At 38.8% G+C, this 13,499-nt stretch overlaps 1 protein-coding gene across 1 annotated transcript; it reads left to right on the forward strand.

Moving 5' to 3' along the window:
* The first annotated feature begins 43 nt into the window (after nt 1–43).
* Nucleotides 44–13,083, forward strand: mnd1 (meiotic nuclear divisions 1 homolog (S. cerevisiae)). The gene is made up of 8 exons (XM_061094601.1): nt 44–128; nt 624–689; nt 1,932–1,989; nt 3,747–3,895; nt 5,265–5,339; nt 5,453–5,567; nt 9,853–9,897; nt 12,214–13,083. Exons 1-8 carry the CDS (start codon nt 126–128, stop codon nt 12,318–12,320), a joined length of 618 nt encoding a protein of 205 aa, XP_060950584.1. The 5' UTR covers nt 44–125; the 3' UTR covers nt 12,321–13,083.
* Nucleotides 13,084–13,499: the final 416 nt, after the last annotated feature.

Raw genomic sequence — 13,499 nt, forward strand, 5'->3', positions numbered from 1 at the left:
CGGACCAAACAGACGCAAAGAAGACGAAGAAGAATAAGAGGAAGAGGAGGAAGAGGAGCGACAGTTTACGTCTAAATACCCACGCTTGTGTGTGTGAGTGACATTACAACAACCGATAAAACAAAATGGTGAGTACATGTTCACGTCTATCAGCTGTTTGTGTGTCGCCTCCACCGGTTAGCATTAGCTAGTAGTTAGCATCTAACTAACGGGAACACGAGTGGGCGACGTTGCCCAGCGACGACAGGACACTTACTTATTTACTTTACGTCATACAGTTAAAAATACGGTGCCAACTTTACGTGTTATTCAACCATTAGCGTCATTAGCCACTGTAAACACGAGTTAGTTCTTAAATATTGAACTAAAAACTTAACATATACGAAATCCAAGATGGAGGCATGTTGCGTTTCTTCTTCGTCGGCTACAAGTGTTGCTCTCTGCTGATACCGGTGGCTGCAAAGTATATTACAACAACACTGCAGTCTCTGGTTCTGATTACTGACAAACTCCTATTTCAAATTGTAAGTTGAGAGCACGTCTTGTTGCTTGTTGCATTCTGAATAATAGAAGTAGAAAGTTGTTCGTTGTTACTTGATGTCACCTTACATTTTCTGCTACAGTCAAAGAAGAGAGGACTGAGTTTGGAGGAGAAGAGAACTCGCATGATGGAGATTTTCTTTGAAACGGTGAGTTTTCCCACTGCACACAATGTAACACAATCCATACTGTGTGCATGCATGGATTTAATTAAAGCTGATCAGTATAGTTTCTTATTTTCTTTAACTCTTCCTTAACAGCATTGGTTAAATGTTGGTAGTACTGAATTCTTATTTTGAAAAGGATACTAAAGCTAACATGCAAACTATGTTGACGTGTACAGGTTTGTTACTTATATAAAAAACCTGCAAATACACAAGGTTTGTTTTAATATAGGATCTGCACACAGTATTCTCATAAATAAATCAGGTTTAAAAAGTCAGATTTTAATTTTGGGCTTTTCTGAAAAGGGTTACATCTCAACATTTTAGAAACTTTGTATAATACATTTTCTAAGGCAAAATTAGCAAAAATAAGAAAGTCTTTGCACTGGGTTTGTAACACGTTGTGGGTGTGTAACTCAACCCCACCTTCAGTCAAACATGCAAACAGACCTGCAGCCTTTTAAACACGCAACAACCTGACAGAGCACACAGAGGTGGTGGAAATGAGGTAACCTGTTTGCTTAGTTTATAAAGAGACTTGCACTCACACCCTGCTGGCTGTTCATTGGCTAGGGGGAAAGGTTGGAGCAGATAATCATCCCAAACACGACAAAATAATAAAAAGGAAAATACTAGGAGCGAGTGCTGTACCAGCTGATACACAATTCTACTGGGTCATGATTGGTGATTAAGTGGGATTACTTTCGTATAAAACTATATATTGTGGTCTACGGAAATCCTGCACAGTATACCTTTAAGAAAGGCAGCCTATACGTCCCTCGGCAAAATTTGCTCCTCCTGGGACATCGTTAGGCCTTCTCATGCCAGAAGAGATATATAATCTCTCTATCATGTTCTGGGTCCACCCCAGGGTCTCCTACTGGGTAGATTGAGGGAGCCCAGGAGGCACCCTAAACAAATACCCCAACCACCTTTCAACGTAAAGAAGCAGTTGCTCTATTTGGCCAATTGATAATGATAATAACAAGAAAATACTGCTTATAAAACGATTTCAGCGTCAGACAAAATATAATTGGTTGAATGAAAGTACAGTAAATAGGCTCCTCATAATGGTTTAAGATATAGACATTTACATTCAAAGTCATGTAACTATACATTTTAAAACATTGTTGCATATCAATGCATACATTTATTTAAATTATATAAGTTATATACATTTTTTCTGTGAGACTGTTAAAAAAACTAAATTTCTCACCCTCTTTCTAGAAAGATGTGTTTCAGCTGAAAGACATCGAGAAGATTGCCCCAAAGTCAAAGGGCATATGTGAGTAATGAGCAACAGTTGAACTGTGTAATGATCTGTCAATATTGGATCTCTTCTTAACAAACTATGTACTTGCTTGTTGATGCATTTCCCCTGCTGGTTTCTAAATATCATGAACAAATGAAAAGGTTAGAGATATCTATTTTTAGAAAGAAACTTGAATTTTGCAGCAGGAGACTAAACAATAGATAGAACAGAGGATCTGGAAGTTTAAAGTAGTGATACAATTATGTTTATTTTTGTCTGAGCTATTTATTGTTGCATTACACTTCAGGAACTAAGGGCAAATGCAAATTTTATTTTTAGTCAGTACAGTGCTGTAGCAGCTTATGTTAAAGCTCACTTTGCAAATGTATGCTTTTTGCTACGTAATGAGACAGGAAATGAACTGGAGTGTCAGATTACAGGGCGTTGTATTTACATTGCTACCTAAATTAAATGTGAAAAATAATGCAAATATTTTATTCCAACTGTTAAATGTAAAACTACTATTTGTGTGTGAGCCAAAGGCGTCATGTTGGAGACCCAGATCCCACAGACTACTATTTGCTCCGCACTTCTATACTCGTCTTTCAACTGCTATCACACCTTCATGCATAAACACCGCAGTGACATGCTTACAGAATTAATTACGGCAGCCTAGATTAGCTGTTACCATGTTAACTGTATTCAGTCGGTCTGTATAAGCAGAACCAGACTTATCAACAGCAGTCATCTCATAGTGCAGAATGCAGCTGAAAGGGTTTTAAATAAATAAAACACATTCTCTCTCTGTGTAAATATAGAGCCTTACATTACGAGTATCAGGGGAGATTTCATGAAAACAGCAGGTTTTAAAGTGCTCACTCCTGCAGAGGAACAGATCCATGTTGTGTCTCCGAGAGAACCGAGGAGGGGTTTTGTTTTAAACTGGACAAAACATGAATCTGCTGAAACTGGATCTTGCTGCTGTGATTAAAAGCACATGTTTCTGTCCCCTGTACTTGGGCATAATGTAGTTACTGAGTGATGGGGGAAGGGGGGGGCAACAAGAGCTCTACATTTTGGGCACCTTTTCCTGTAGAGGAGGAGAAAATGTGAGAAAGGGGCCAAGCGAATGATCGCAAGGAAACGAGTAGTAAGAACACACAAGTAACTGTTAAAGGGAAGTGGTTTGAAAAGGGTCAAAGAGTTCATTCAATCACAAAAATAAGAAAAAGAAAAGGATTGGGAAATGCAGAGTCGAGCATAGAAAGAGTGTGGTCGTTCATGCAGAATTTGTTTTACTTTCAATCCTCGTTTTTTACTTTTGCTGCTGTTCAACATCCTCTCAGGACTCGGCCCCTCACCACAGCAGATTAGCTCTTTCGTTTTCACGGTGGAGCGGCTGAGCTAACGTGTGGGCGTATCACATTTCACCACTGACACTTTTCAAGATGTAACTCTGCTCTATCACATCCTCTCATGCAACGCGCTCTCAGATAAATATAAACCGGCCAGATATGCTGCAGATGTGTGGGTTTCGTTTTGTGAACAGTTGCCAGGAGAGCATAAAAAAAAGAGCTGATGCTAGGCTTGTGTTTTTTTTTTCTCTTTCTTTTGTGTAAAAATTCTACTAAAATATGTTTGTTTGGTCAAATAGATCCAAAGTCTTCTCAGCTTGTACTGGCCATACCTTCTGAATCAGCAGTTATCAAATCAGTAATGTCAATGTAATGTAAAATCAAGGATAGTGGAGTTTTAATGTGACGGTGTCCTTATCTCTCTACTGCTTTAAGCTCCCATGACTGTGAAGGATGTGCTGCAGAGCTTGGTGGATGACAACATGGTGGACTGTGAAAGAGTGGGTACGTCCAACTACTACTGGGCCTTCCCCAGTAAGGCCTTAAATGCTCGCAAGCGCAAACTGGAGGATCTGCAGAAACAGGTGTGGCCCCACAGCTGTTAGTCTGACCTGAGATCTCAATATCTGCAGATGTTACCAAATGGAAAAATGATCACAGCAGAGCAGCACGGTGTTTACCTCAAAGAGATGGAACTTTAAACTTGAGCTTTGAGATATGTCTTTCCTGAGAGCTGTGGTTATTGCAGGTAGTTTCACACCAGCCTGCTGTGTTATGTAAGACACATCCGCACAGAGATGGGCTGAGAGGAGAGAAACGGTTCTTCCTCTTTGCTCTGTGTTCACTGCAGTTTACAGTAAACTAGTTTTGCCTTTGGTGAGCAAAAACAAAAGCAGTGTTTGAATTAAAGGAAGACTTTATATTCATGTGTGTTGTTTTTTTGTTTTAGATCTGTTTTAAATAACTATTTAAAATCATGTCTCACTTGGTGGCTTTGAAGAGATCTTATTCATCACTGCTCATCTTTGAATATCCAGTTCTCTGTGATGACCCATTTCCCTCTCCCACTGCATGGTAGACAGATGGTGTGAGGGTGGTGACTCCACAGAGAACATTGGCCACCAGATATGTAGGACAAAAGTTACGAAGGCACAATCTGTCTCTAGATATTGACACTTGCTCGCACCACAACACAAAATTATATTCTGTGCAGCCATTAGTAAGACACCACAGAATTTGACCTTAAGAATATGTTGTATATTATGTTTGAATGGCAGCATCTTTTTAATTATAACAGTAATATAAGTAAGAGTCCTGGATGTTATGACTAAGAAATTAGGGTTTGATGGGGGTATAATTTTCAGCATAGCTCCCTTCTGCCAGTTTAACTTAAAGTGTGCTTTAGCAGCACTCTAATTATATATTAATGCAGATGAATCATTTCTGTAATGCTGTGGTCGACCTTAATGCTCCACCAAGGCCCAACAGTCCTAAATTGCACCCACTCATAGATATCAGTGTCCTAAATATGCCTCAAGATCCACTGATGATTCACTGAGAAATTGGTGAAAAAATGAAATGTAATATCAAAGAAAATGAAGACAAACTTCTTCTTCTTTGTCTTTTGATCTACGCCAAACTTTAATGCGTATAACCTTTGGGCTTTTCTTATGCTAATTCAAACAAAATCAAAAGGACAAAGACTGCTGCTCCGCTGGAAAATATTGTGAAGCACATCTGATTTGATTTGTTTCATGAAATCTCATTAAGTTGTGTATTTATTGTTATTTTTGGTTCTGTGACCTACTTTGTTATATTGCCTCATAATTTGACTATGGAACTGCCGTCATTCCCCTGCTTTGGTTTATGAATTAAGTTTTTTAATCTTAAAATCATATTTGATTTGTTTCATGTCAATATTTGAATTTCATTTAATGCTGTTTTCCTTTTAAGATATCTGATGCCAAACAGAGAAAAGTGAGTTTGCAGAAAGTGGTGGAAAAGGCAAAATTCGGACGTGAAGATACAGTAAGAAGAGTTTTACATACTTCCTTAATTTATATGGAAAGATTATGTGTTTTTAACATAATGTGCATAAATTCAAATGAATGATTATCATAACCTGATCTGTGTCTATTTAGGAAGAGAGAAGCTCCATGCTGAAGGAGCTGCAGAATCTGAGAGAGGAACGAATTCAGCTAAAGGCCGAGGTGGAGAAGTACAGAGAATGTGACCCAGAAGTGGTCGAACAGATGAGTGAGTAAAAACACATCATGACTGTTTGACCTTTTAAGCTTTAGCATTAATCAGCTCACCTTCAATTACTGACCAGAGAAATCCACCCCTGCGTAAAATGCCACACAGTCCAGCACAGTAATGACACATTAATGTACTTTTACTTAATGTACTCTTCAGTTCTTGTCAGTTCTTGGTTTTCTCCAAACATTTAGATTGTTTATTTAGCGCAGAGTTTTTGAGCTTCTAAAACAGAGAAGTTTGTAAACGACGTAGGCCCCGTATTAGGGTTACAGTAAAAACTCCTAGGCTGCTATGTAGTCTGGACAGAAATTGAGACGTTTGGAAACATCAAACAATGCCTTCAACTATATTTGCTTCCTGATGACAGCCACTCATTCTTAATTTTCACCATTGCTTTTGTTATAAAAAGGAAATTAGCCTAATTGAAAGATAGATGGAGCACTGGGTTCTGACATCAAGAGGCTCATGGAGGCAGATGGTGCTGTTTGCAACCAGTGACTGATCTTTTATCAAAATGAGATTCAGTGGAGAAACATTCAGGAAACAAAGCACCTGAGGAGTTTATGACTCAAACTTAACATGAAAGCTTTTTTGTTTCATTCCAGCCTCCTAGACATTGGCAAATATTGTTGTGATAAAATAAAACCTCCATGAAGTTGGCAGACATCAACGCTTTTCACCTATTTTTTTTAAGCTATTCAAAACACGAATCACTCAGCCCAGAGATCGCTGAAGTGATATTAGATATTCCCTTTAAAACCACCAGGGCTGCAACAAACTTGGACACCAATCAAAAGCTCCAACTCACACACACACAGAGGTGTCACCCAACGCTATCTTGGATGTTCATGCAGCTCTACATGCTGTATATGGTCTGAATGCATCCAAATGCATTATGGTAGGCACCTGGATCTAAGTGCTTAAATTGATAAGTCGATCCCATGCTCCTCCCACAGCTTCCTCACCCTGCTCGGTCACATTCCACCCTGCACATCACCTGCAGTACGTCCTCATGCACCAGAAGGGTGTTCACATACTCATCGAGTTCCATGTGTCACAACGCCTGACTTTAGCCCACTCTGATTGGACAGAAGGGCGAGGCTCGCTCAGATGAGAATATATCTTCGCTGCTGCCAGGTGGTTTTATGAGCCTGATTTACTGGAGCTTTTAACAGCAGCTCTCAAAAAAAGACATTAACAACACTATGTTGGTCACATATTGAAGCTTTAATTCAAGTTAAATGTTGACGGTTTCATGTATGACCACATTCTTATGTACGAATGAACAAAAATGCCTCTGGGCCTTTTGTCAATATAAGTTAAAGCACACATCTGCTGTCAAATACAATTAAATACAGGTTATCTTCTGTGAAACAAGAGTAAATTCTGAGGTTCAGGTGTCGTTTACAATCATTTGTATTTGTACTGCTCAGCAACAGAGTCAGACTTTCTCACGGTAAAAGTCAGCGAGGAAGTGGGAACTTATCATAAATGATCACTCGACAGTTTACATCTTTATCTCTTCTGGGTTTAACACTATTTTTTTTCGTGTTGATGTCAGTCTGAATGAACCTGGTAACATCTGACCTCACAGCTCAGAGAGATGAGGTTAAAAGCTTTTAAGACAAAAAACAGTTCACTGTAATTGACCTCTTTACTGACTGATGCACCTGTTGTATGGTTTGTACACAGCTAATAACGATTTAACAAACATTCCCAATGGCTAAGTGTTAATGGATCAGCTGAGGGGTGTGTGTCTTTCACTTTATGTACACGTGTAGTTAAGGAGTCATTAAAATATTTGTTTACCTGCTGCTCCCAATGTTGCATCAGATTTGCGTTTAGTGTGCTCACACACTTCAGCTGTTTTTTTCCATTCCAACATCACAACATGTTCCATCTGCCGACTGTCACTCCACTGCAGATTCATAATTACTTGTGCTAATGAAACCAGAGATCCCCATTATCCCAAAGTTAGTTAAAATGTATTTTTTTACATAGCACTGGTTCTACAGAGGTTGGTAGTTTTGTAGCATAGGCCACAAAGTTGTAGCATAAGTGAACATCTCTGAAAACAATCCCAGGTATGGTTCACTAAAACAAGTATGTGACAAGCAAATGGCTCGTTGTGTTCAAGGCATACAAAACATAAAAAGTAATGTATTTTTAGTAACATTGTTCATTACAGGGATATAACAACTGTTTGAAAACATCAATTTAATAAGCAGTTCAATGCTCTTTAACTTCATATCCTCATAATTATGAATATCTATATTTAAGAAGATGTTTAATTAAGACATTTGTGTAAACTGAATTTTTGGACATTTGATCAATGGTGGAAGTAGAACTGGGCAATATGAACAAAGATAATATCATATCAGTTTTGTTATTGTGCCATTTATTAAAAATATATTGCAATAATTAAAAAAAATATATTACCCAGGCCTCGGTCAAAGTAGACGCTCCAACTCTCTCTGGATCTTGCCCATGTAACTGAAATCTGAGGCTACAGCAACGTTTTCTCATGCTCAGCCTCAGCTTGTAATTCAAAGACGCACCTAAATTAGAAAGATGAACCCGGCAGTTAATGAGGCAGAGAAAAGAGAGACTTTCTTTTATTTTCTCTTGTTCTTTCTTTTGCATTTATCTCTGTCTCCGCTTGCCTTCAGGTGTTGTTTTCTCCTTTTTGAAGTACAACACCACACGCAGCGTTGTTGCAGATAACCCCAAACCACCCACCCCTCCTCCAGTGAAACTCAGATTGTATCATGAGAGCGTTGTGCAGTTATACAGAGGGTGCGTGACATTATGATATGTCTGCACCTGAAGGGGGTTAAACTGAACTTGCACAATGGGCGCGCTCAGACCTGTTCGTGCAGATCTGATGCGCATTGGTTCAGGGAAGCAACTGAAAAGCAAATGTCTGTTCAGAAACTAAACTAAATGTAATGAGCTAAATTTGAATACATTTGTGCATTGGACTTTGAGTGTGTGTTTATCTCCTTAGATCACACCCACAGTACGAGGTGTTCTCAGTTAAATCCCCATTGAAAACACAAATGCCAGCGACAGAGTGAACAGACGACATTTTTTGATCTAAGGTGGATTTGTCAGGCGCAAATGTTTGACAATTGTTGCCACACCCATGATGCCAGTGAGATGCTGTAGGCGGGCAAAAGAGACCATAAAGCAAACAGAGCTGAATACATGTCATGTATGTGAGTGCAGTAGTTATAGTTCATAAGTTGGACAAGAGAAAATACAAAGTACACAGATGTTTCTTTGAATTATTTATGCCCTGCACTGTGGCATTTAGTGCATGATATTTATTATGTTTTTGTATTATGTTTTTTACTCATTACATAAGTATTTTACAGAATAAATACTCATCAAGGGTAACAAAGGGAGTTATAGTTTCTTAATTCTATTCACAGTGAACATCAACACCGTGTCAAATATACTACAGTTTAGTAAGAATAACCTGAGCATGTTACCCAAAAGTCAAGTTTGTCCCGCCATCCAAATTCCCAGCCATAAAGTTAAATTAAAAACTCCAGGTCTATGAGTCAGAGGTTATTCCATTCAGTCCCTCGCACTAGGAGCTGGGGTTTATAATCGTGAACATCAACTTTTGTTTTAACGGTGGCATTATTATTATTAAACGCTAAAATAAACATAGAGAAGGCGTGGAAGGAGCTCCACCTGTTCAGGCTCATTCCAGCAACTGTGATGAATGCACCAGATATCTTAGTTGGATTTTTTTCCAGTCGTAGCAGATAAATCAACACCTGTAGATTATTATCATGGACTCATCGAAAGTTTTTTTTTAACTACTGCTCAAAGATGAAGACCATATTCTAGGTGTATGAATTAAGTTTCCCTGCTGTTGTTCAGGATTCAGTTTTATAGTTCATCAAATATATCAGCTTTCCAACAATCACATCACCGACCAAACTTTCTTTCATTTTTTGCGAAAAATATTTGTTTGTGTTACTTTCTTGTTTTCTGTCTGAGAACTTTTGCTGTAGGAAATATTTCCGCTCTGAGGATGTTAGACTTTCACATAAAAGTTATTATTTGAGCCTTTTTGGGTACACATAGTTATTTTCTCTTAAATATATGTTGGTTAAAGGACATATTGTATGGAATTGAATCACAAAATGAAAGACGTTCTGTTTCTGTCCCCTGTAATATGAGACTTTCATTACATCTTTTTACAGTGAGATGCAAAAACTAACTGAAGGAGTAATGTTTAATTCGATTTGTGTTCTTTCTTTTTCAGGGAAGTCAAATGTCACAGCGAAGGAGGCTGTCTCCAGGTGGACAGGTAAGCCATCTTTAGTTTTAAATGTACAAATGTATAAAAAGTCTGTAATCTAGCTACAAAAAGGATTTGATTTATTCAGTTAAATAATTGGCAACTATTCCTGAATATCAATTAATAATTAAGTCATTTTTCAATTGATGGTTTCAGGGGGATTTGGGTTGTTTTACAGGCGTAGAGATATTTGGTTAAATCACCATAATTTTTTGTTTATTAAATGGTGAAATATGATCGTTTAAATGTTTTAAAAAAAACAACGTTACATGTGACTCATTATTGTTATTATACAGACAAACAAATCCTTCCATTTGAGAGACTGCAACTAGCAAAGATTTAGTATATTTTTTCCAGAAACAAAGCAGTTTTCTGTTGGCTGCTTCACACATGCACAACACAGAGGAAATGTTTCTGCTGCTCACTCGGACGCCTGTGTTCACACGTCGTGCACCTCCTCCGCACCACATACGCAGTATCTGTTTTAAAAGCAGCTATTGTCACCTGGATTTTCAGCACATATTTAGCTTTACAATGACTGTGGATTGGCTCATTCCATTGATTACTTACTTGATGAAGGTTTTAAGGGCACTTTGTGTCCAGCCTGTCACCTCCTGGTCGTCAGCACTTAGGCTCTCTGTGTGTTCGTTAGTTGACCTCAGCCGTATCCATGGAGACAGCTGACCTTTGGAGACCATGGTAACCAGCCAGGCCTGCAGTGTTTCACTGCACTTTAGGTCAACATTTTTCCTAAGTCCCGTTGTCAGTCTGACTTGGATAATTTAGACTTTACTGACATAGCATTATACTAAATTTAAGTGACTGTGAGTCATACCTACCTCAGCCTTGAGTTGTACTTCCCTCATCTGTGGTGGACAGTACAAAATGAAACCGCCTTAGGAGGTTCCTCACAGCACTGTCAGCAACAACGGCTACTTTTTTAAACTACAAAATGTAATGTTCACTTATTATGTTGCAGCACATGGGTGACCTTTAGTAGATTACATTTTCCTTGGAACAATTGTAACACCACATTTACCTGGATGGATAGAAGTGGTGGATTAATCATTTTGAGCTCTTTTTAATGTATAAAACAATATGTTTACTGTGTGGCTGCAGTTATTTCTGTTCACTAGAACACTTGTCTTATGGAGCAGGTCACAGCAAACCCCTGCAGGCCTTTAACAATCCTGTTAAGTGAGTTCAATCGCCTATGGCTGCAACTCGTTCTGTAGAAGTTGTGCTGTGTAGCCTCTTGAAACTGACAGACATCTACACAATGACACATGCTTACACACAAGCCCAGACATAATAAATCATTTCACTTAAATTACATAAGCTCACTTAACAATAGATGTAGGCTGAGCGTGCAGGACTTATGACGGGTACATGCTGTGCTGTTATAGACAGAACAAGACAAACCAGAAAGAAACCAAGGTCCTCATGTGACACCTTGAGAGAGGATCGAAGACATCTGTCACAGTCTTGTGACCAAAGATAGCCATGGACACAGAGCCATTAGCCAATAGGAATGCAGTATGAAGCACACGGTGATCAACATGACTCAAATACGTCAAATGTCATAGATAGATGTAAATAAGTGCTCGGAGTACCACTACCTCTAGAGCATGGTAGAAAGATAACTCAATGTTTTATGATCGAAGTTGATTTGTGAATCCTGAACACTCCCAATAAATGTGTGTTTACAGTTTTTTACTGTGGTTTACAAAAATGTTTCTAACATTAGATTATCAAGTTAAATTCACCACCATAAATCATTAGATTCAAGAGATAATATATTAAAAATCACCTGCTGTCATCACAAGTCAACATAGAGCGTTTGACCCGCAGTTAAATGGAAATGCTGACTGCTGTTTAAATGCTTTCATTAGTTGGTATTTGTGCATTGTCCATTCTAAACCTGCCTGTTTGCAGCCGGCTGTTTGCAGCTTTCTGCTCCACCACAACTGCACAAAGAGCTGTTCACCTGTTTATTCAAAGTTCAGTGAAGTGCTCAGCGCATAGACCTGTTTATTTAAAGTTGATCAATATTGAACATAGCATGTGTCCAAATCGCAGCACATTCCACAGTCTGCAGTTCCTTGTGCCTTGTTAGGTGTGAAGGTGATTAGATGAGCGGTTCTTGACATATCTGAGCCACACACACATTTTTCTGGACTTTTTTTAGATTCGTTGACTGAAAGAACTTGAGATCAGAGTGAAGCTCTCATAATCCCAGACTCACTTTGCTGCCGCACTCTATATATCCTGATGGGCGGCCCTGTCACTGTATCTCAACTCATGAAGTGTGATTTTGGTTTTCAGATAATGTCTTTGCCATCAAGTCCTGGACCAAGAAGAAGTTTTCCTTTGATGACAGCCGCATCAATAAAGCCTTCGGGATCCCTGAGGACTTTGACTACATGGACTGATTTATATTCTGCTTGTGGACAAAAGAAGAGCAAAAATAAGAGTTTAAGCTTCAGTTTGAAGCCTCCGCACCTGGTCTCTAACGTCTGTTCTGCGCATTAGAGTGAAAATAAAGCTACCAGGATTTATATAAAAGCCCGGGGGTGGGCTTTGAGTCCGGATGGATAACCGGGAGTTCGCTGCAACAGATGGACTTTATCAGCAGATATTTTGCTTTGGTGCAACCAGAGACTGAACCGTCCATTAGTGGCTGTGAGGAGTGAGTGGGTTCTGAGCAGCCAGACGTTGGGGACACCTGTTTGCATGAAAACTGAGAACTCCAAGTTGGTGCTGTTCTTACAGAGGTAAAAAAAAATACAAAGGATTTGGAGGCCTGCTGTAAATGCATTTAAATGAATAATGAAAATGAATGAACAGAATTAGCTTCGGTTTAAACAGTTTTTTTTTAGCTGCCCGACAAGTACATGAAAATAAGGCGTAAAAAGTGCCCAAGCATTCGATTCCAAACCATCTGCTAAAACCATACAAATTAGATCACTGGCGACACATCGGTGTTAAGTGTTGATTCCTCTCCATCATCAACTTGGAGTTCTCAGTTTTCATGCAAACAGGTGTCCCCAACGTCTGGCTGCTCAGAACCTACTCTGGTTCCTGCTGAACCAGATTCAAAACAGTTATTTGTGTGTTGTGTGTTCTGTGTTTATTCAATGACCCTTTTGTCACGTTCAGTTGTATCTGTGTTTGTTAATATAAATTTAAAATGTACTCTGCTTGTCTTGTCGTTAATTACATGTAAACTTGTTACTTTCTTTTATTTTTTAGTATGTGACTTCTTTCATCTCTAAGCCATTAAGGAGAACATGTTTGTATTAGAAGACAGATGTCATGGGAACAATATGTATCCTTGGAAACACAGTAGTGATTACAAGTGTAGGTAGTTTGCCTTTTCAAATGCTTAAGCTCTATTATATAGACTCATAGGGATAATCTGTCACTAGACAATGGGCAAAGGCCACAATTATCATATGTACATTTATTGTGGCAACCCTAAGCCTGTTGTTAGTACATTGGTGTCTTTAGCAACACTAAACGGATCCACTCAAAAAAAATCTAAGTACCTCACTGCACTTTTGTTTGGAGGAGCTGACACACCTGCAGCCTAGTAACCTGAGTGTGTGTTC

The sequence above is a fragment of the Limanda limanda genome, chromosome 2, assembly GCF_963576545.1.
Source record: "Limanda limanda chromosome 2, fLimLim1.1, whole genome shotgun sequence".
Classification (NCBI taxonomy): domain Eukaryota; kingdom Metazoa; phylum Chordata; class Actinopteri; order Pleuronectiformes; family Pleuronectidae; genus Limanda; species Limanda limanda.

What these genes read in the sequence shown, in the direction of transcription:
- mnd1 (XM_061094601.1), top strand. An exon ending in TGGAGATTTTCTTTGAAACG is followed by an intron (nt 690 to 1,931) that starts GTGAGTTTTCCC and finishes CCCTCTTTCTAG; the next exon opens with AAAGATGTGTTTCAGCTGAA. An exon ending in AATTCGGACGTGAAGATACA is followed by an intron (nt 5,340 to 5,452) that starts GTAAGAAGAGTT and finishes GTGTCTATTTAG; the next exon opens with GAAGAGAGAAGCTCCATGCT.